Consider the following 21,074-nt stretch of genomic DNA (forward strand, 5'->3'; position numbering starts at 1 on the left):
AAACGGGCCGCTGATTAATACACACTACTTTAGTAGTGATTGATGACGTTTTTTAGCGATTTGGAGTCGTTTAGATGAACTTTTAGGCCTTTTTCCATTTTTGGATAAATTTTTAGTAATTAAGGTTATTTTTTTAATTTTAATCCTAGTAGGATTAGGATTAGGGTTATCACTCTATATAAGGTTGCTTATAGATTTCTAAGAGGAGGCAGAATTTTATATAGAGAAATTTTCTTTTTGAGTTCTCTTGAGGACTAGATCTTATCAAGGCTCCCTTGTGGCGATCGAATTCAACTTATCGAGCAAGATCGCGAATTCTCTTGTTCGTAGCGTTATAGCGTGGATTGGTTGACACAGGTTCGTCAACAGGTCGCGTTCATACCAAGATTACCAATCACAGGTTCGATTGAGGGTCGAGGTCAGCAATTCGTAACTCACAGATCTTCGTAGAACGATCATCTTCCGCACAGATTCATATCACCACTGCTAGGGTTAAGATCTGCAATGCGTTTTGGCCATGGAGGGAGGCACCAAGTGTTACAAGGCACGAGCGCTCCAAGCTTTTGTGGCTGAGAACTCTTTAGGATACCGATACTGTCACACCCCAAACTCAACAAGAATAAGGGCATGACACGGCCATCCTTTAACAAAAGGACGCAGCCTAAACATAACCAAAACTCACATGATATCAAAATATATGCAACCACATATATACATGATATAAAGTTTATTTGGTTACAATATCAGAGTTAACTACAATCCACCAAAAAGCTAAGTACAGTAAGCTCCACATCCATGTGTAACTCGTACCAAAAAGTCTCAACTATCAAAATGTTCTCCCCGACACCGGAACTCTCACGCCTACTAGCGTCTCGGTGAAGAACCTGAAAAACAAGTTAAATGAGAGGAATGAGCTACCACGGCTCAGTGAGTAATACATTCTTCTAAGTAGATCGAGCACCTACTATGCACACAGTTGTAAGACTAAACGAAAACTCAAATAACACAACATATAACCAACTCCAGGTTTAAAATACGTTGTATACTACTTTAAACATCACATTTTCACAATAGGAAAGCTCATTCCAATTAATAATATCAAAGAAGAAACCAATGGTCAAATCCATTGGCCAATCTCGTCGAAAAGCACACACCAATGGTCCATTCCGTTGACCAATCTCATGCTCAGAAATCTAAGTATGATCACGGATAACGCCCCGTGAAAGGCGACCAAGATTCCCCCCTTGGCAAGGTCTCCACCTACTATAAGCCGGTGGCTCGGCCCACAAGGATATCCTAGTCTAGTATGCGCATACCCACAAACCCTCATTTGGGTTCACAGAGACACTGAGCATCAAAATCCACAACAATATCATCCACCAATCTACAAAACCCATTCCAGAAATCATTTCATAAACCATTTCATAAACCAAAATAAAACCCTTCATAAGCCACATTCAAATGCAAGAACTCCTCATGAGTCTTTCTCAAAAGGTTTCGCAAACCTATTTGCATTCAGTAAATTCAAACCGAAATCAAAAGATAATCTTTCATTTTAAATGCACAAGATGGCAGCAAATGCTCGATCCAATTTTATGTAATCAAAATGCCATTTCTTATATGATAACATATCTAATACATATCATTTTCTAAACATGAGTTTACAAATTCAAAGAAGAAATAGTACCACTCACCTTGAAAAGCTGAAAAACTAACCTACAGCGATTTCTCGAGCCGACACACTTGAATACCTAACAATAAGTCGAAAAACGGTATCAAAACCGAGTAAAATGTTACTTCAACTACGACTCGGCTCAACTAGGCTTAGATGCTAATATAACGACTAAAAGACGCCCTCAAAACGCTCGTCTAACGCGATTATCCAAAATCGCCCACAATACAACGCCTAAGCGCAAAACTTGATTGCGCCATAACTTTCTCCAGTAAACTCCAATCCAAGCAAGTTTATAGTCAAAAGAAAGCTTGTTCGGAGCACTACAGGAACCCCAACTTGGCAGCCCCAAAATCGAGCCGAAAACCGACGAAAATCGGCCTAAAAACCATTGTTCGCGTACTGTTCACTGCACGCACTCAACTTCAAAAATTCATATCCAGCAAATCGTAAGTCCAAATCAGGCTCCGTAAAATCCCACAGCTCCGCAACACTGTAAACTACCAATTCTATAAAAATACGCAGCTGAACGACTCAAAAATCAGACTTCGCCGCTCGAATTTCCCAAAATTCCGAATTTAAACCCTAAATTGAAAAACTTCTCCGATCAAACGAACGAGGGGCGCGAGTACTTACCGAGCGTTGCGATTCGAAGTCGAATCGGCTAGGCGAGGTCCGCGCGGCGCAAAACCCTCTCCTCTCCTCTTTTTCTTCTTCTTCTTCCCTTTCCTCTCCTTTCTCTTCTTTTCCGTTTCTGTTTTTCTCAGCCAAGGAGCTCTCGGCCTCCTTTTTAATTTGGTCGAGAGTCCACTGTAGCTTCTGTTGACTTGTTGACTTGTTGACCTTTTTTTTTTTTTTTTTTTTTTTTTTTTTTTCAGAACCCATATTTTGCAGATACAGAATCCGATAAAGCTCCACCTAACATTCCTCCCCCAGGGCTCTGCGTGGCCACTGGTTCCTCCTGGCACAGCAAGCAACCTTCTCTCTCATTCTTCCACATGAAGCACGAGACACTTGGGCCAATTTGCAGGTGCCGGAGTGCTCACTGTTGGCGACAGGTTTGGGGGCGTTCCATGAGGGACCTTTGCATTCGAATTTTGGACCTACAGCCTCACCACCCGTAGCTATAAGTCTGAGATCCCCATCGTTTCCTTTCCTTTTCTTGGTCAGATAATCCCTCTTTTTCCTGAAGTTCCTCCACGAAGAGCTTGGCTGGCCCCTAGTGGACCTACCTGGGGAAACCTCATAAGAAAGATTGCATTATTTAATGAAGAATAAGCTATGTGCGGTTGAGAAAAGAGATCGCTCGCCTCAAAAGAATAAGGTGGGCATGACAATTTGTGTTTGCAGTGACTCCATGCGTGAAGCAATATTCTTGAGTAACTCGAGTGTGCAGGTACGTTTAAATTGTAGAGAGATAAAGGGTTGAAAGGGGTGAAAAAAATATATTGAGGAGATGTGAATTGAAACTTTCAAAAGAATGACCCATCTTGTTCTTCTTTCGGCCAGAAAATCCCGTTTTCTTAAACAAGAGCAACAGATCACAACAACGGTCTTAAGGGCCATGATCTTTGAGGAAATGTAATGGGCATAAGAATGAGTCAGGCATGATAAGTTTGTTGGGAAAATTATCAAAAAAGTCATAAATCTACTGCATTTGGGTCAGTTCAGTCTTAAATCTTTTAATTACGCCAATTTAAGTTAAAACATTTTCACATTTTGCCAATTAATTTCATCCGATCAATTTTGGCTAAAAAGCACAGATGTGGATGCTGGCCGTTTAACGTCGCACGATGTGGACAATTTTTTCTATATTTTAATATTTTCCCAAAATTTTTTTAATTTTTCTTTTTCCTTTTTTTTTCTCTTTTCCTTCTTTTTTTTTTTCCACTATGGTTGGCAAGGGTCGCCGGAGATGGTTAGCCACTGGGCAAGGGCCATGAAGCCCTCACCGACTGGCAATGAGGGTCACGGCCCTCGCCCACAGCACGCCTCGCGATGGTTTGGGCGAGGCACATGCGGCACCGAGTGAAGCCAGCCTCACTAAGGCCTCGCCGGTTGCAGGTGAGGCGGCCTTTATTCATAGCCTGCGAGGATGGCCTTGCCCAGCAACCGGGATTGCCTCACCCAATAGCCGACGACCCTTGCTTGCAATAGTGGAAAAAGAATAAGGAAAAGAGAAGAGAAGAAAAAAAGAAAAGAAAGAATTAATAAAAATTCATAAAAATATTTTAAAATTGTCCTCGTCAGCACTAGCCATGCCACATAGGACGTCTGGCGTCCATATTGGCGATTTTCAATAAAATTGATCGGACGGACTCAATTGGCCAAACGTGATAAGGTTCATGACTAAATTGGCAAAATGTGAAAATGTTTAGAATTGAATCGGCACAAGTGCAATAGACCTAGGACTTTTATGGTAATCATCCCTAAATTTGTTTGAAGCGGTTCGAATGCGCGAAGCACACATATTCGCATGCGGATGCTACTTTCTTTTATAGGCACACATTGATTAAGAAGGGTAACAAAATACGAACGAGATGCGAATCGACAATTTGAAAAGTACGACATCGAATGTTTAGACAGACTACGAGGAGCAAATTGATTCAAAAGGATAGAATATCGGTACAAAATGTGTCTCCGGCGTTGATCACGTGTGTTCTAGAGAGGAATCGGTAGCTTTGGCGATGCCGCCATGAAATGAAAACTCATCGCCGATGAACGGAGCGGTGAATATCCTCCTCATTCTCTTAAGAACAGTTAGTAGCAATTTCGAAAGAGCGGTGGAAATAGCACGTTTTATATCCTATTCTCATGCATGTAACATCTTTCATCATCTTCCACTCGTCCAAGATTAAAAAGCATATGCTTTCCCTACTTTCTTATTATTTCGCGCTAAAAATTTGAAAATGAGAAGAAAAAGTACATTCAATTTGGGAAAAACGACACAAATTGTCTATGAACTTTAGCCCAATGTGCAATGTAATCCTCAAACTTTCATCATCTTCCACTCGTCCAAGATTAAAAAGCATATGCTTTCCCTACTTTCTTATTATTTCGCGCTAAAAGTTTGAAAATGAGAAGAAAAGGTACATTCAATTTGGGAAAAACGACACAAATGGTCTATGAACTTTGGCCCAATGTGCAATGTGATCCTCGAACTTTTATTTTGTTCAATATGATCCTTGAACTTTAGCTTGACATACAATGTGGTCTCTGAACTTTTGATTTATTTAATAGGGTCCCTGAAATTTTGGTACATGTTCAAACTTGTCATTGGACAATATGAAGACGTTCAATGTGGTCCTTCAATTAATTTAAGTTCAGGGTCGATATTGAATATTTTCATATAGTCCAGGGACAAGTTTGAACATGTACCAAAAGTTCAGGGGCCACATTGCACATTGGGTCAAAGCTCATGGACCATTCGCGTCGTTACTCCTTTAGATTTCAAAAGATGGATGTGGAAAAATTATATAGAATTCTACGTATAAATATCTATATATATTTTAAAATATTTCAGGTGCTTGGCGTTAAACAAAAAACTACAGGAGCCTTAATATTTTTTTATAAAAAAAAAATAGGAAGTTAAAATTAGTTATTCCTAAGTGAAAGTTTGACTTTTGAAATTTCTATCGTTTCGAAGGTCACATTCTCAGTTGGCACCAATAGAATATGGAGGCCACTAATATGGTTTGGGCAATTCCTTCTTCACCCAAGCAATTGCGGCAAAATTAGATGCTAAAAATTTGCAATGGAGAGCAGGAACAGGACAAGCGGCTCGCGATTGCGTCGACAAAGCCAAGACGAAGGTGAATATCATGACCAGGACGTCTCGCCCGAGTGCGCTCGTACGCTACGCGTGTCCATGATGCTTTTATGAAGAAAGGGGTCGAAAGAGGCTTCACTCCGTTTGCCGCTAGGAGCATCGTGGGGCGGAGAGACGGTGAACGAGGCATCCGTGGTTCGAGGAAATGGTCGACGAGGCCGAGGACTGTCCGCTGCCCGAAATGGGCGAAGCCGGGTTCCTCGTGACTCGTCCCTCCGATCACGGACTCCCGGCCCGACGGGCTTGTCAAGCAACTTGTGCTCGGTCTTGCTTTCATATATATGGGTACACATTAGACCTGTCAAATGGTCCAAAACCCATTTATGAACCCACGTTTGTTCAAATGGGTCGCTAATGGGTCATTCTTTTTTTTCCAAATCGGTCTTAATGGGTTTCAAACAAAAGAAGGCCAAAATATATGGGTCTTAAATGGGTATATTCTGAACCCATTTACGACTCATTTAATAACCCATTATGAAAAGCCCGGCTCATGATCAACCTCTCACTTCACGATCTTCTCTCCGTCTTCTTCGCTTATCGCTTCCACGAAGTCACCTCTGCTGCTATCGCCGACTTCGCGCCGCCCATCTCCGGTGCGCTGCCGCCCATCACCAGTGCGCCGCCCATCTCCGTCGTAGCCAAGGTTCTCCGACGATTCAATATCGCCTGTCCTGCAATCCTCGCAAACCCTAAACTCCGTTTCTTGCGGCTAAATCTCTCCAATCGCCACTAAATTCCTGAGGACTATCTGAGCCTACGACTTCGCCACCACCGCCTCGATGCCCGCCGTCCCGAGCGCCTCCGGCACGTGCTCACGAAGTTCGCTCCCCCGATGACGATCGAGTACTTGGTCTTCGTCTCGTTTGCCTCGACGAATCGAGTCTCATAGCTCGAAGGGAGGCCGATCAGCGCATACGAGCCGAGCTTCTTGTACTCGGCGAGGTTCGAAGGGACCGACATTTTTGTCTCCGGGTATTGGGTTTTCTCTATTTGCTTACTTTTTTGTCGAGTTTGCCTACAATTTTGTTTTCGAGGGTGTTTGGGTTCGTGCTGCGGAATTGGTGTTTTGCTGACTAATCTTTTCTCTCTTTTTGTGTGGGGGTTGCTGGGTTTCTAGGTTCATTAGTTGGTGGTCAATAGAGATCCCAAGTTCACCAATTTCGTCGAGGTGAGAAGACGGAAACATCCAATTCCCTTTCAATGTTACTAAAATTCAGAACCTTGGCCACCAGAGAAGGGCGGCGTGAAGTCGGCAATAGCGGCAGAGGTGACTGCGAATTAGATTCATCGAAGCGATAAGTGAAGAAGAGGGATAGAAGATTGTGAAGTGAGATCATGAGCCGGGCTTTTCTTCGAAAAGAAATTGGATTGTAAATGGGTTCAGAATATTCTCATTTAAGACCCATATATTTTGGCCTTCTTATTTTTAAAACCCATTACGGCTGATTTGAAAAAAAAGAATGACCCATTATCAACCCATTTAAGCAAACATGAGTGGATTTTGGACCCATTTGATAGGTCTATAATGTATATGCTTTTGAACCTAGAACCTGGTTTTATGAATTTATTATTATAATTATCGACTTTATTAATTTATATTTGTGCACTTCTTTATGGGTACTAGAATTACATATTCGGCAATTAAAATTTTAAAATATTGTATCAAACAATGTATTATTAAACGGGTGTTGTCCGACCAAAAAAAAACAACAGGTGTTAATTTTTTAAGATCTCATTTATATTTAATTCAAAACTAAAAATCAAATCCATTTCAGGATTTGTGAAAAAAAAAGTAAAAAAATAAAAAAATAATTTTTAAAATTATAAAAATTGTCCACAAATTAGCAATATAATTTTTTTAAAATCATAAAAAATTATAATGGGTTAAATATGGAAGTGTTTTAGCAATACTGGTTGGGTCGGGTATGGGTCAGGTATGGGTTGGGCCGGGTATGGGTCAAGAAAATTACATTGCGCATAAATGGGTCATAAACAGGTTAATGGGTCAATTTGAGTCGGACTATTTATGACCCGACCCAAATCCGACCCGACCCGCCCATTTGACAGGTCTAGTACACATGTATATGTAGGACTCAAAATCGAGCTAAGTCCAATTTTGGGTGGGCTTAGCTTTGTGGTTGTGTTTGGATGGCTTATATAGTTCTTCATGAACCTAGAGTTTTCAGTTTGTTCTTTCGCTTCCGTCAAGAAAGCAAGAAGAGGGAACGAGATACAGAGAAAATCAGGTTTTTTGGTTGAAAGCGGCGTCGTTTTCTAGTCAAGATTCCTTGGTCATCTTGTCCCTTATCCAAAAGTTGGTCTTCACCTTTTGTTAAGAAAGCCGCGTTGATTTGAAAATTATTCCCATTGAAAAAGTCACGTTGGACATATCGTTGGAATTTGTACTCGGACATCGTGGGAATTTGTAGTCGGAAACACTTAGGCTCCGTAGGTTTTCGCGAAAAATAACTTTCAAAAAAATATTTTCCAAAATTTTCGGCATTCGATTCACAGAAAATAAATAAGTCAGGGAAAATATTTTTCGTCAATGGAAAAAACACATTCAAAAGTGAGGAAAATGATTTCCTCTTTTCCTTCTTTCACCATTGATTTTAATTATTCTTATTTTATTTTATAAAATTCTAATTTTTTTTTTATTTTTTTCTTTTATTTTTATTTTTTCTTCTTCTTTGGCCGATCACCAGCCACAAGTGAGCTCAAGCCAAGCGACGCTCGAGGCTTTGCCAATCACGACTTGCGAGGCTCGAACTTGCTTGTGGCTGGTCTTCGGCCGTCACTTGTCACCTTAGCCGGCGATCGGTTGGAGAAGAAGGTAAAAGAAAAAGAAAATAAAGAAAATACAAAAATCAATTTTAATAAAAAAAATAAAAAATAAAAATATTTTTTTTAAAAGCAGTGCACGGAAGAAAATCAAATCAGATTTTTCATAACAAACAGCAAAAAATATTTTCCGGGTCTTTTTCAAATTTTAGCTGAACACCAAAAAATTATATCATTTTCCTGTAAAATGGCTTATTCAAGAAATGTCACATTTTTCGCGAAACGATACTGATACTTATAATGTTAACAAAGTATCACGGAAAAATAAATGATTTAGAAAATATATTCCCAAAAAAAAACAATCATTTTTATGGCTTACTGAAATAAATGAACGAAAAATATATTTATCGTCCTGCAATAATATTTAGATATAAATTATTATCGATAATAAAAGTACTTTTCGTTAGCCTATTATTTCGAGCGATTGCGATTTTTTGCAAAAACAAACGCGCCCAACTCCCGTTACAAATCAAATCCGCCGTGACGCGTAAATCCAACGGCACAAAAATTCCGAGCGGAAGCGACGGCGAGGACAAACGGCCTCGACCAGAAGTCAATCAATCATTGACTTGGAGGGGCGCGCGATTCCGACAGCGGAAACGCACCAAATTCGATCGTTGGCTCTTCTTCCCTATCCCCATGCCAGCACATGCCACCTCACTTCTTGGCGCCCCCCCCTTCCCTCTTCCTTCTTTTATACATTCGAAAAATGGCAAAAAAAAAAGGAAAAAAATGAAAAAAAAGAAGAAAAATAAAGTCACATGTAATTGACGGGCCCGTTTGGCAACATGCCAAACAGTGAAAATTTCTGTTCTTTTGTTCCCAAAAATAGTTTGGGAACAGAAATGCGTTTGGTAAACTTTTTGTTTCCGGACACATTTTTGCAAAAATTTATGCCGAGAAACAGTTTTGGAAGAAAAACAAGAAGTAAAAAAAAGTTGTTTCTTGTTTCTCGGCACAATTTTGAGAATCAGTTTTTTTCTTCTTTTTCTTTTTTTTCTTTTCTTATTTTTGTGTTGTTCTTCCAGTGTGTGGCCATGTCAAACAACTAGGCCATGGCCAAAGAAGAAAATGGGTAGAAAGAAAAAAAATTAAACAATTCAAAATATTATTAAAATATTATTTGGGAACAGAAATTTTGTGTAGTTACCAAACGCATTTCTGTTCTTTTCTACTCTAGGAATAGAAATTTTGGTCACTTTATCAAACGTCTTCAAATACTCAGAAATTATTTCTGGGCACAGAATAAAAAAAAATCATTTCTGTTCAGAAATAGTTCCCGAGCACATAATGATATTCATGCGCACCCTTAGTCCCACTTTCCGTATTATTATTGTTATTATTTATACATAGATTTGTACTCAAGTGGGTCGAAGTCAACTAAACATTATAAGCAATTTGTAGTGAGTAATCTAATCTATCTTTCCGTGTTGATGGCCGGAGGGGTTTTTTCGTAAATCCGATGTCCGGAAGTTGACTTAAGAGAGATTGCGACGTTAAAGAAGACGCGCCTAATTGAGCTAGTGATTGAATATTACTAGAGCCAGAGCTAGATAAGGCCCCGTCGTTGTTGCTCTTTCGTTTATATCACATGGGGATTCGAGGGCCCCGACGAACCCGCTTCGGTAATTGTCGGACGTAATTTGATCAGGCAGGTGTATTCATCATTTTAAGAGAAGAAGGAATTCGACATGTGTCTGAACACCGAATCCCGATCACGGCCTCCCTGTACTTGTGTCGGAAGCCCGGCTCGTGGCCTCGAGCAGCCATGTGCTGCGCCCATGCCACGCCCAACCTTCGCGCCCGAGGCTTGTGCCCGTGCCGTCGCCGCCCCGTGGGGATGCCGGGTCGGGCCGTGCCCCCCCGGCGGGCGGCTCTGCCCGACCCGACCCGGCCGCCAGGCCACGGGGGGACGCGAACCGTATATGGGCCAATTGGGGTGCGTCCTACGCGCTCACGCTAGACAAAAGCTGTTGGGGGGAACTATACTCACAGTTTGGACGATATTGTTGTTTTAATCACCAACAAGAACTTCCCCCGAATAAAATTCAAAAAAAAAAAGAAAAGAAAAAAATAATTTGCCATCTCTCCTTCTCCTCTACCGACCAACCTGTAAAAATCCCCAAATCGATTTCCGCCATCTGCACATCTCCTCTTCCGATCTCCTCCCCCTCCTCCTCCACTCTGTCGCCGCTCTCGTTTGAAATCTCGGGAGCTGCGGTGGGGGGTCGCGATTAGGGTTTCCTGTCGGTAGCTTTTTGGTGGGAGGGAGGCGGGAGGCGGGACTCGGATTTCTTTGCTGATGCGGTGAGGCCGAAGCCATTGCTGGAATTCGGTGGGGGGAGGGGGGGAGGGGAATCTAGGGTTGCTCGCGTCGGGGGGGCTTGGCTTTGCCGGCGGCGGAGATGGCGGGCGGCGAGCTGCAGATGAGCCCTCAGATGGAGCAGATCCATGGCGAAATCAAGGACAACTTCCGGGCCCTCGCGTGAGTTTTGGTTTTGATGTTTCTCTCTTTGTAAATGGCGGCGTGGAATCTGGGGGAATTTGATTTTTGGTGCCTGTTGTCTCACGCGTGTGCTGGTTCCTAAGCACACGAATCTATAGATTTGGGTGGGTGGGAATTAGTCATCTTCTTTCTCGTCGATCGGCGCGCAGTGTAGTGCGTTGCGCGGGCGTATGAGTGGGGACGAGCTGCACATACGGAGGCGGGTATTGTAGGTGCTGATTTTGTGTCGATCATTGCTCTGTAGAAGTAAAGGATCAGGAATTGAGCTTATGGATGGATCTTTGCTAATGCGGTAATGAAATGTATGTGAAGCTGCATAGTGCTATCGCTGGTTCGTCGGTGTGACTAAAGGTGATGTTACCCGTCACCGATGCAAAAGGAACGGTGGATGCCGACTGTGCTTCTCTTTAACCTTACTGCGAGCATAGGCTACGTGTTTTGGGACGATGAAGGGCGGTGCGGTATGATCCTTACTGCCTTGCGAGCAGTGGAGAAGGTGATCAGTTTGGAGGAAGAAAACGGATGTCAATCCTCATTTTAAGTATCCAGCAAGCAAATAAGGATTCGGAGTGTGGAAGAATGCTAGGAGGTGCTTTAGGGAAAAGCGATGGATTTCTTCAATTAGGATGTTGGCAGTACGGAGGATAAATAGAGAGAAAAAGCGGTATTATTTGGTCATAATTTCTGTTTGGCGCAGATGACATGATGTCAAGACTCGAGATCTGTTTCTAAGTTTAGCAATACGAGGGAAAAAAAAGTCTGGATTACTTTTTCTACGTTCAGGAAATATTTGTGACGTTTCAGATTCGTCATTCACCGAGGGAAAAGCAATTAATTTTGAGAGACGCAGTGTCGTTCAATACTTGTTGATTCTATTGGTGGAGAAAAGGGAAAAAAATGATTGTATATGGTCTATAAAGGGGAACATTTTCTCTTTTTAAGAAACGATTTGATAAAAATACCTCTACAAGGCCAAAGTTATGAATTGTGTTTTCTTACAAGAGAAAGATCCACCGTGATTTGGAGAATGATTCTTTGCTTTTGGCAATGCACATGAATAGAGGGGTGGACGGAGGGAAGAGGAATGTGGATGGCTGATATAGCCATTTTTTATCAAACACATGGAATGAAACGACCACCATGTACTTCTCTTGGTTAGATGATGAAGAAATCGACTGCATGCCGGAAATTGCATTGATGTGTTAGGCAGTCTCATTGATATATAGTTTGTCTTTTTCAAGTTAAAAATGGGCCTTCAGGCCAAAGAAAAAGGTCAAAATGCGCATTTATGGAGATACTGCACTCTTCTGCTTTAAACGTATTGGGTATCTTGCAAACATGTGTTTCATAATCGTTATTGAGGGCTCATCTTCTTAACCGTTATTTAGCTACATATCTAAGGTAGATGTGGTTTCTTCTGGGTAATCATAAGTTTGGAGAGTCAGTTGCCTTTTCAATTGTCTTTCGAAGACGAGACTTGTGCTTATTGCAAACACTTGATATATATACATCAATCTTCGTCTGTTTTTTGGGTGTATGCAGAAATGGCTTCCAGAAGATCGATAAGATCAAAGATTCCAACCGACAAAGTAAACAATTGGAGGAACTCACTGGGAAGATGAGGGAGTGTAAGAGGTACGAGGCTGCTTCAATTCCTTTGTTTGATTATCGCGTACGGTGTAACCATTAAAGAAGTGTAAGCTTTGGACCATTTGCTTCAATAAAGAGTTCTGTTTTCACAATCGGCTATATAATAAACAGGGCAAGTGTTTAAATCCGTATTAATTACATGAGATGAGTACGGGTTTTAAATATATGGTATAGATAAGGTTTCCTTATCTCTTGTGTCATATTTTTGAGTGAGAGGAGTGTGCAAAAGAATTATTTTAGGAAAGGGGAAAAACAAGAGACAAGAGTCTTTAATCTCTAATTTTTGATCTGCCATGCATTGTTTCCTTCAATATTCAGTATTGTAGATCGCAAGGTTTAACATCTTGTATATTTATACAGATTAATCAAAGAGTTTGATCGAGAAATTAAGGATGAAGAGGGCAGAAATCCACCAGAAGTAAATAGGCAACTCAATGATGAGAAGCAATCTATGGTCAGTTCCCGATCCCTTTTGTATAAATTACAAATGAAATTTTAAACTGTACCATCTCGATGTTCATGCACGTCAGCATTTCTCCATGGCAATATTTGTGTCATGAATTCTTCTTCATATTTTCTTAATTCTAGCAAACTTTTTTTCACTGCACGTTCTCTCCTTTTTCAGATCAAAGAGCTAAACACATATGTAGCAATGAGAAAAACGTAAGTTTTCTCTTTTCTTATTCTTTTGGCTCATAATTCATATATTTGGTGTCATTAGGTGAATAGCTTCTCTTTTGTACTTCAGCCTTAGGCAGTAGACAAAATGGACTGCTTTTTTGTTGGTGGTTTTCAGGTATCAAGATCACAGGTGGGTTCTTATTTTATGTTCTTCATGTTGAATTGAATCTCTGTTGTGTAATTGCAGGTATATGAGTACTCTTGGTAATAAGAAACTTGAACTTTTTGATATGGGAGCTGGAGTAAGTGAACCAACTGAAGATGAAAATTTCCAAGTGGCATCAGGTCAGTTTGGATTTCTTTCCTAATGATAACTGCTGTTTAATTTTCAAATATCTTAATTAAATAAAGTACAGATGATTTGCTAGTAGCTCCGGGCAATACTTCTATATGCCATCTTTCAGCAAGCAATAAAATGTTATTTCATGCAATTCTTTTATTCCACTTTCTTGTAAAATAAAATATCGATGAAAGGTTTGGACATGGATGTTTAATGTTAAATCAGCGTCCATTTTCTTTGTTTTTAGTGTTGTTTTCTCATGAGCTGATAATGGTTCCTCTTAGTTTCCTGTATCCTTGGGGATGCAACAAACCTGTCAAATAGGTCACTATTTATATCAGCTAGCAGTCCGACTGTCTAATAACCATCGATAGAGTTAGACATTAGCACATCTAATCTTATCTAAGCAAAGTTGAGTGTTGATGTTGTGCTTTCTCCTTATCTGACACAGACACTTAAAACTAGTAGGTTGCATCACTTTTGTCCAGTATTTTGAACTGGAAGATTGTTTCACAGTTGTCAGAGAAGGGCATTTACAAATTTTTCCTATTGGCGTTTATGTTTATATGTCAGTGGAATTAGATGATGGAACACTTATTCACCTTGAATTGATATGTTCTCTCGATAATTCTTTCTTGGGTTTATTGTGTAAAACTTGGTCTCATTTTTTTTCTTTCCTGGCCAACTTATTCTGCCTTGCAGCCATGTCAAACCAACAGCTCATTGATGCTGGAACGAAGCAAATGGATGAAACTGATCAGGTCATTGAGCGCTCGAAAAAGGTGAGCACTTATCTTGATGAATTCTTGCTCCTTTTCTTACATAGATATCATTATTCTGATGATGAATGGATTCCTAGGTTGTTGAGCAAACTTTGGAAGTGGGAACACAGACTGCTGTCACCTTAAAGGGCCAAGTTAGTCTTCTTTATGAACTTATTATGGGGAAGAAAAGAGTCTGCATCATTTTGTTATTTTAGTTTGGGCCTTACTTGAAGATCTAACTTTCTCCAGACCGAGCAAATGGGGAGAATCGTGAATGAGCTTGATACGATCCAGTTTTCTATTAAAAAGGCTTCCCAACTTGTGAAGGAAATTGGCAGACAGGTTCATCTGTTTTCCTTTCCTTTATTTTGCCTGTAAATGTATTTGTTTCCTCTCTAGTGGGACTTTTGTTGAGTTCTATCTTCTTTTTTACAGGTGGCAACAGATAAATGTATTATGCTTTTCCTATTACTTATCGTCTGTGGCGTGATAGCAATTATTGTGGTGAAGGTATATTGTTCAATTAATCCATTCATCACTTGATCAGATTTACATTTTAATGGAGTGATTTGTTTGCCTTTTGCTATAGTTCAATCTAATCCCTCGTGTGCAAAATCTCATTGTGATGTCTGTGGAGGTTTAATTATGTTTTGGTAATATTTGATATATAGATTGTGCACCCCAACAACAAGAACATCAGGGACATTCCTGGACTAGCACCACCTGCGCCGACAAGAAGGTTGTTATCTATCAGGGATTTCGGAGATGCGCAGTAGATTCCTTGTATCCGAGGGTAAAAGTTGCTGCAAATCCCGTCACGGTGAAAGTAATCTGGCAAAGCTGTTTGTGGGCATGTATATGGTTTTTTTCTTCTATAATTACTATTCTTGCCTGACATGCGTTTTCTTGTCTGTGATTCTATTTGTATGTGTAAATCATTTGTGAGGCCTCCTTTCCCTCTTCCGCTTCTTTTCTCTTTGCAGAGTTTGTATGGCATGGTTTTTTTTCGCTTATGTTGTCGAGACCATTGTAGACGGCAGAACTACACCATCATTGCCATGTACATGTATTCGGCTAAATGCCCTTTTGAGGATGTAATGCATGCCTGTTTTGAAATTTCTTTTGCCTTCTGATTTCAGTCGGGCTGCGGTTGATCGTGTCGTGAAAATTGCATACGTTTACTGATTTCCTGTTTGACGACCGGATAATTAAACAGCTCTACCTTGCTATATACCAATTTAGTGCGTTTGTTGCTTTCATCCAAGGCTCTGTTTGCTAACTAAATGATACCAATCTTCCAGGGTAGAGCGTTCTAAACCTCTAGATGAAATTGTAACAAAGCCCTCCTTCCCTCCCTCTCTGGATTAAGTACCACAAAAAGAATGAGATTGTCCATCCCTGCATTTGGCTATCACATTGAAATAACTTGACATTGCTGAAGAACCACATGTTCGATATAATCTGGAATCAAAACTAGAGTACGTAATCACCTTTAACAAAGGAACAAGAGCCCAATTGATTCACGGGAACGGACAATATGGTCAGCCTGTCATTGACGTACAACTGCAGTTCCTGTGCTCCTCTGCGTCGCGACTCCTCGATGTGTCCCCATCTACAATTTGAATTGATGCACTAACTTGCCAGAGTGGTTTCTGAAAGAACGCTCTTTCCATAGGAAGCCCGGGGACGCACCCTCACGATCTTCTCTTGTTTCCTAGGATGAATATAAAGTTCTTCAATCATGAGTATGCTGACTCATTTAGAATGGCTGTTAAATTGTGTCCGTCCTGTGTAAAAAAATCTTGACGATGGGATGAGAGGCGCTTCTTCATCGACGGTAGGGCTGGCGGTGGGACTATTCCCCCCGTTTCTTCCACTATTGTTGTCGCTCCCCTTGCTAGGCAGAAAAGGGTCAGATGACTTCTTCTCGAGCTTCCAATCCTAGAATTGATAAAAAGGCATTAGGCTCTTAAGAGTGAGAACAATAATGGCCAAGGAATAAACGAAATAGCAAGAATTCTACAAAGGGCTTAAAGCTAAAAAAAATCATATCAATCATCCTTGAACTTTGTCCATCGTTTAACTAACGAGGACCTCAAAGGGTGCGTTCAGAAAAGCACAACAATCACAAATTCACAACTAAAGTCTGAAATTGAACGTGTGCTTGCCAGTGTAGTGTGCTAGTTCCACGGTGTCCAAAGGCTAGAGTGGAGTACTTGCCCCATGATCTGACGATTTATCAGGATCATAAGAAGTTTCTGCTGACCATCCATTATGTCAACCTCAAAGTAGTTTATCGAAATAACGGATTGCTGCCGTTCATCAAGTTAATAATTTAAAAGGCACCCGCCAACAAACATTTTGATGCCGAATGTTGCTATAGTGCCATATCAGGAACTAATATTTCTCCATCCCAAGAAAAGGGCGGTGGGGCAGGGGATGAGGAATGGTGAAAACAACTTCAAAACAGAGTGCCTAAGTACAAAGTGCGAAGATTTGAGCACATAAAGTTCAGAAGCCATAAAACAGAGAGCCTAATGATGACAGTGTATCTTCCTACTCCTTGTGTTTTCATGATCAACGATTTTAGTTTCAATCTTTAACTTCGAACCATATATATATACAGTGCCTCAGGCATATTCCCTCGAGAGATACTTCAAAACAGATCCCCGTGCAAGAAACTGACCTTTGTAATTCTCTCTGGAATACTCTCTGCTGGAGCTTGAGATGCACGAACATCTTTAACCTTAATGTAATTATACATAACAACACCACACAGAGCTGCAAAAAGGAAAAGGGAACACTTTCATTAATCCCAGAATATGAGATCAAAGATGCGTTGGAAGCTTTAAGTTAGAAAGACAGAATACCTATTGCATAGCCTATTATATTGAGCCCAGTTATTGTCGACTCAGGAAATATAACAGTGGAAAGTGCTATCAGTATCCAATCTTTCAATACGCCAGCTACGCGAATGGTAACTGCACCAGTTCGACCAATAACCAGGAAAATGGAAAAGTTGAGAGCCAAAGCACAGATGGCGTTGGAGAAAAAGATCCAAAAGTTGAACTGGATCTGTGAAACTTCCATCTCTTGCATCTCGAGTAAATACCAAGGCACAAACAGAAACACAAAACTGCATGTTAAAAATAGCGAGAAAGTTAGCATTCTTGATATGAACTGATGGAATACAGGACACTTCTGTCAACGATATTCTAAAATGCACTGAAATAAGATGACATTATCAAGCATGCTCTATTGCTCTACATATCACAGGATCTATGCTGTCAAGTCATAAAACTGATGCTGCAAATTCAGGAAACAGAACTCTCAATGACAAAATTTTACAATCTAGTAAAGCACATACTCAATATTTGGCATTCACATTACAAGGGACACCCACTGCCAAAAAAGCCATCCATCTTTCACCTTTTCTTTCACTAAATCAAAGTCCAACCTAAGGGCTTAATTTTAAATGTATTCAAAGAAACCAGTGCAATCGACAATTAAATTCAGTACCTGCACGGAGCAATATAATACACGCTGGTGATGGGATTTAGAGTTAACCCCTTCTTTTGCAGCAGGACTTGGGTCAAAACCAGCCTAAGAGCCTCAGCAAAGATTCCCGTGACCTGGTAAGCTGTACCAACAATATTGAAATGGATTTCCCCGTATGAGGAAATCACAACCCCGATGCTCACCACCAGCATGTTCAAGAACACATCACACCTTAATTTATCAGTGCCACACATAACTGCTGTGACAAAGGTTGCCACCGGCACTGTAATATCCAACATTTAACAAGTAAGAGGTAATTCAATACAATGAGCAGTTGAAGATATATAAAAGAACAGGGATTTTTTCAACATACTTAGAGCTTTCAGCATCTGGATGAAGGCCACAGAAATGTGCAAGTAAGCAGTGTTGCCAAACCTGTAGAACGTACATTGTATGGATCATGTAAGGATTGGCTTAAATGTTGATAAACCGAATTTGAACATGAATGTGACAACTCTTTGACATTAAATTAATCTATTGATAACATAAAACCCCTTCTCTGCACAGTTATGGCAATTGGTTGTGGAGAAGTAACATAGAAACATCGTAAGAAAATGTTGTAAGAAAAAGATAGTTGGGACTGATATTGCGGAGATCATGAATGATATATCAGAACCCAGAAAACCATGTACCCCACATTACCCAATCAATGAGGATAGCTAGACCTATGAAATAAACAGATTTTACACATAACTGATGAGCCAAGTAGATATATTTACATGATAGGATCAAGTTATCCACAATGGGATTCAATATTACTGCCCTCAAAATATTGCATGAGTGCTCACCAGAGGCTAGAAGCAAAGAATGCACTTATTGGTATGACACACGTTGCATATCTGCACAAATAGAAGTGGTGTTATCGGGATACAGGAGTTAAGAAAGTGCAATGATCTAAACCATTGCAACTCCAGAGACAAAAATATATGATCATATGAACCGCTTACATTTCAAAGGTCATCTTAACCGGAGCTACAACCTGCAAATTAAGATTGTTTAGATGCGCATTAGCATAGACAGACGAGGAAGTAAACACGAGAAAGAGGCATGTTATATCAAAGATTCCGAAGATATGGATGGAAGTAAAGGTCCAAGTGTCCATGAAGAATGCGTACCTTGAAAACACGAATAAGAAGAAAGGCTACTGCTCCAGAAAATCCCATATGAATCATGGTCAGTGTAATTGGAAATGGGAAATTGAAGTACTTGGGAGAAAGTACCCACTGCAAAAATTTTCAAAGTTAGAATCACCACATAAGTTTTGTCAATCGACACAACTCTTACATCCCAATAGAGGTACAAGTTTAATCAATGACAAAGAACAGCCGATTCAGGCTGCTGATGGTTTGACCTGGCAACATTTCACAGAGCTATGCATTGTTCCATGAGATCATAAAGAGTGGCAGGCAAAGATTTGACTTAGATCATAAGACAGCCTCAAGGCAAATGGCAAGATAAATGAGATCCACATAGCGGCCTCCAAAGACAGCTTAATGAAAAAATGGACACACATTACGAAAGTGATCCGGTCTGGACTTTCGAAAATGGGCATGACTAGTTGCAATGCGATACAAATGCAAGGAATTTAAGCAGTGAACGTGCATTACCTTGTTGTAAAGTATAACTCCAGATGAAAGCAAAATGTAGATAAATAGGTAAAGGTATGTCAGGACCAGCGGTTTGTTGATCATCTTGCCCATTCTTATCTTTCACCCCAGCTAAACCAGCTTCTACAATATCTTCTGGAAAATGATTGTCATGCCCGTAAACCGATCATGACCCCAGAGAGAAGTAAAATGATATTCCAGCAGCAGATAGAAAAACCCAAATGGAAATTGATCTCCCCAAGCACTGGGAAGTGGAAAACCCAAATGAAGCCGAACTTCGGTGAAATGGAGCTATTCTTGATGTTCACAAAATCTCTGAACTGCCAAAGAAATGGCATGAAAATTCAAAATCATAATGCCACGACATTCAACTCAAAACAAGAAACGATATTTCTGCCAAAGCAAGATGGACTAGAAATGGACATTGAAAGTACAAAAACAAACCACTTCCACCAAATGGGGAATTCACAAAGTCTGATCCGGAACAAGCACCATTGAACGTAGTACACAACAACGAAGAGCAGAAAATGGGGAATCATGCGACATACCCAAACAACGACACCGACAACCCCACATTCTAACTAAATCAAATCCAACCTCAAAGCCAAAGAAAAACCACGTTCACCTAATGAGACAGGGACAGAATTAACACTAATTAGATCTGCAACGCAAGGCAGCTAAAAACCCAGCAGTACGAGATCGACCCACGTCCAGACATGCATGAACAGACGCATTACCTCAACCAAAATCGATCCTTTCGTTACTCGCCAAGATTGACCGCCAGATTTGTATTAGTAGTGAAGAGATCCAATCCGAAGTGAGCAGGAAGGGAAGAGCGTTTGTTTTTGTGGGGAGGGGGGATCCTTGAGCCGGAGTGCGAGGTGAAGGCTCCTGAGATGGTCACAGACCAGGTGGGTTGGGCCCAAAATCAGTGGATGTTTGGTGGTGGGAGTCGATGGATTAAGAGGTTGGGTTACCCAAAAGAGCAAGATATAGAGAAGGACCAAACAAACAAACAAACATTAACCTATGCTGACCGTACCACATGCTTTGCAAATTGCACTGACAGGAACGGCAAAAATCCTACTGAGTCTAAGTTGAGACACATTGCAGAGTTGCAAGACCGGACCGGACCGGACGTGAATGGCTTGTTTTTCACCGGACCATAAAAGCTGATCTAGTACCATAAAGGAGAATTAGCTCAAAGCACCTTCTCAGATGAATTGCCATAAGACCCTTAACAAGAATCACACCACATATTCTTGAGTTGCCTCATGCTGGGACCCTCTCACCATTCAAATGCATTTAATCTATGCTGACCCTATTACACACATTGGTCTTTGGCTATCAATAAATAATTATGCTGATGCATATGACAATGGTGTTTTAGCTGTCTTCTTGACGGATTGAGTGGTGCAAAGCCGACCTAACCTCAACGATCACCAGTCAAAGAAGTTGGATAATGCAATGCAATCATAGATTAACAAAATTTCAAGATTGAACGTAAATGGCTTCTTTTTCACCGGATCGTAAAGGTGAATTTGATACCATAAGCGAGAATTAACTTAAAACACCTTCTCAGACCAATTGCCATAAGACCCTTTAACGAGAATCACGCGTTCTTGAGGTGCCTCGTACCGGGACCCTCTGACATTGAGATGCATTTAATCTGTGTAGATCCTATCA

General features: G+C 40.6%; 3 protein-coding genes across 5 annotated transcripts; 1 reads left to right on the plus strand and 2 right to left on the minus strand.

The window, feature by feature from the left end:
• Positions 1-672: 672 nt before the first annotated feature.
• LOC130138510 (uncharacterized) lies at positions 673-2,672 on the minus strand. The gene is made up of 4 exons (XM_056312734.1): positions 2,571-2,672; positions 2,309-2,458; positions 1,695-1,751; positions 673-884 (listed from the first exon to the last, which is right to left on the minus strand). The coding sequence occupies exons 1-4, from the start codon at positions 2,670-2,672 to the stop codon at positions 750-752; spliced, it is 444 nt and encodes a 147-aa protein (XP_056168709.1). The 3' UTR covers positions 673-749.
• An 8,051-nt stretch (positions 2,673-10,723) lies between these two features.
• Positions 10,724-15,339, plus strand: LOC115690594 (novel plant SNARE 13). Its single transcript, XM_030617001.2, has 10 exons — positions 10,724-10,827; positions 12,391-12,483; positions 12,859-12,952; positions 13,124-13,161; positions 13,367-13,464; positions 14,162-14,241; positions 14,319-14,375; positions 14,473-14,565; positions 14,659-14,733; positions 14,895-15,339. The coding sequence occupies exons 1-10, from the start codon at positions 10,748-10,750 to the stop codon at positions 14,997-14,999; spliced, it is 813 nt and encodes a 270-aa protein (XP_030472861.1). The 5' UTR covers positions 10,724-10,747; the 3' UTR covers positions 15,000-15,339.
• A 287-nt stretch (positions 15,340-15,626) lies between these two features.
• Positions 15,627-20,690, minus strand: LOC115690593 (probable sugar phosphate/phosphate translocator At3g17430). Of its 3 annotated transcripts, none has more exons than XM_056312198.1 (10): positions 20,599-20,690; positions 19,389-19,708; positions 18,897-19,004; positions 18,729-18,760; positions 18,570-18,620; positions 18,095-18,156; positions 17,743-18,004; positions 17,094-17,359; positions 16,910-17,004; positions 15,627-16,164 (listed from the first exon to the last, which is right to left on the minus strand). In XM_056312198.1, exons 2-10 carry the CDS (start codon positions 19,479-19,481, stop codon positions 15,979-15,981), a joined length of 1,155 nt encoding a protein of 384 aa, XP_056168173.1. In that variant the 5' UTR covers positions 19,482-19,708; positions 20,599-20,690; the 3' UTR covers positions 15,627-15,978. The 3 variants fall into 3 exon arrangements, with proteins under 3 accessions (XP_056168173.1, XP_030472860.1, XP_056168174.1); XM_030617000.2 differs by lacking the exon at positions 20,599-20,690 and adding an exon at positions 20,126-20,587; XM_056312199.1 differs by lacking the exon at positions 20,599-20,690 and adding an exon at positions 19,833-20,031.
• Between the last annotated feature and the right edge of the window lie 384 nt (positions 20,691-21,074).

This window comes from Syzygium oleosum, unplaced genomic scaffold, assembly GCF_021117445.2.
Source record: "Syzygium oleosum isolate NSW1041296 unplaced genomic scaffold, Sole_v2.1 Sole_v2.06, whole genome shotgun sequence".
NCBI lineage: Eukaryota > Viridiplantae > Streptophyta > Magnoliopsida > Myrtales > Myrtaceae > Syzygium > Syzygium oleosum.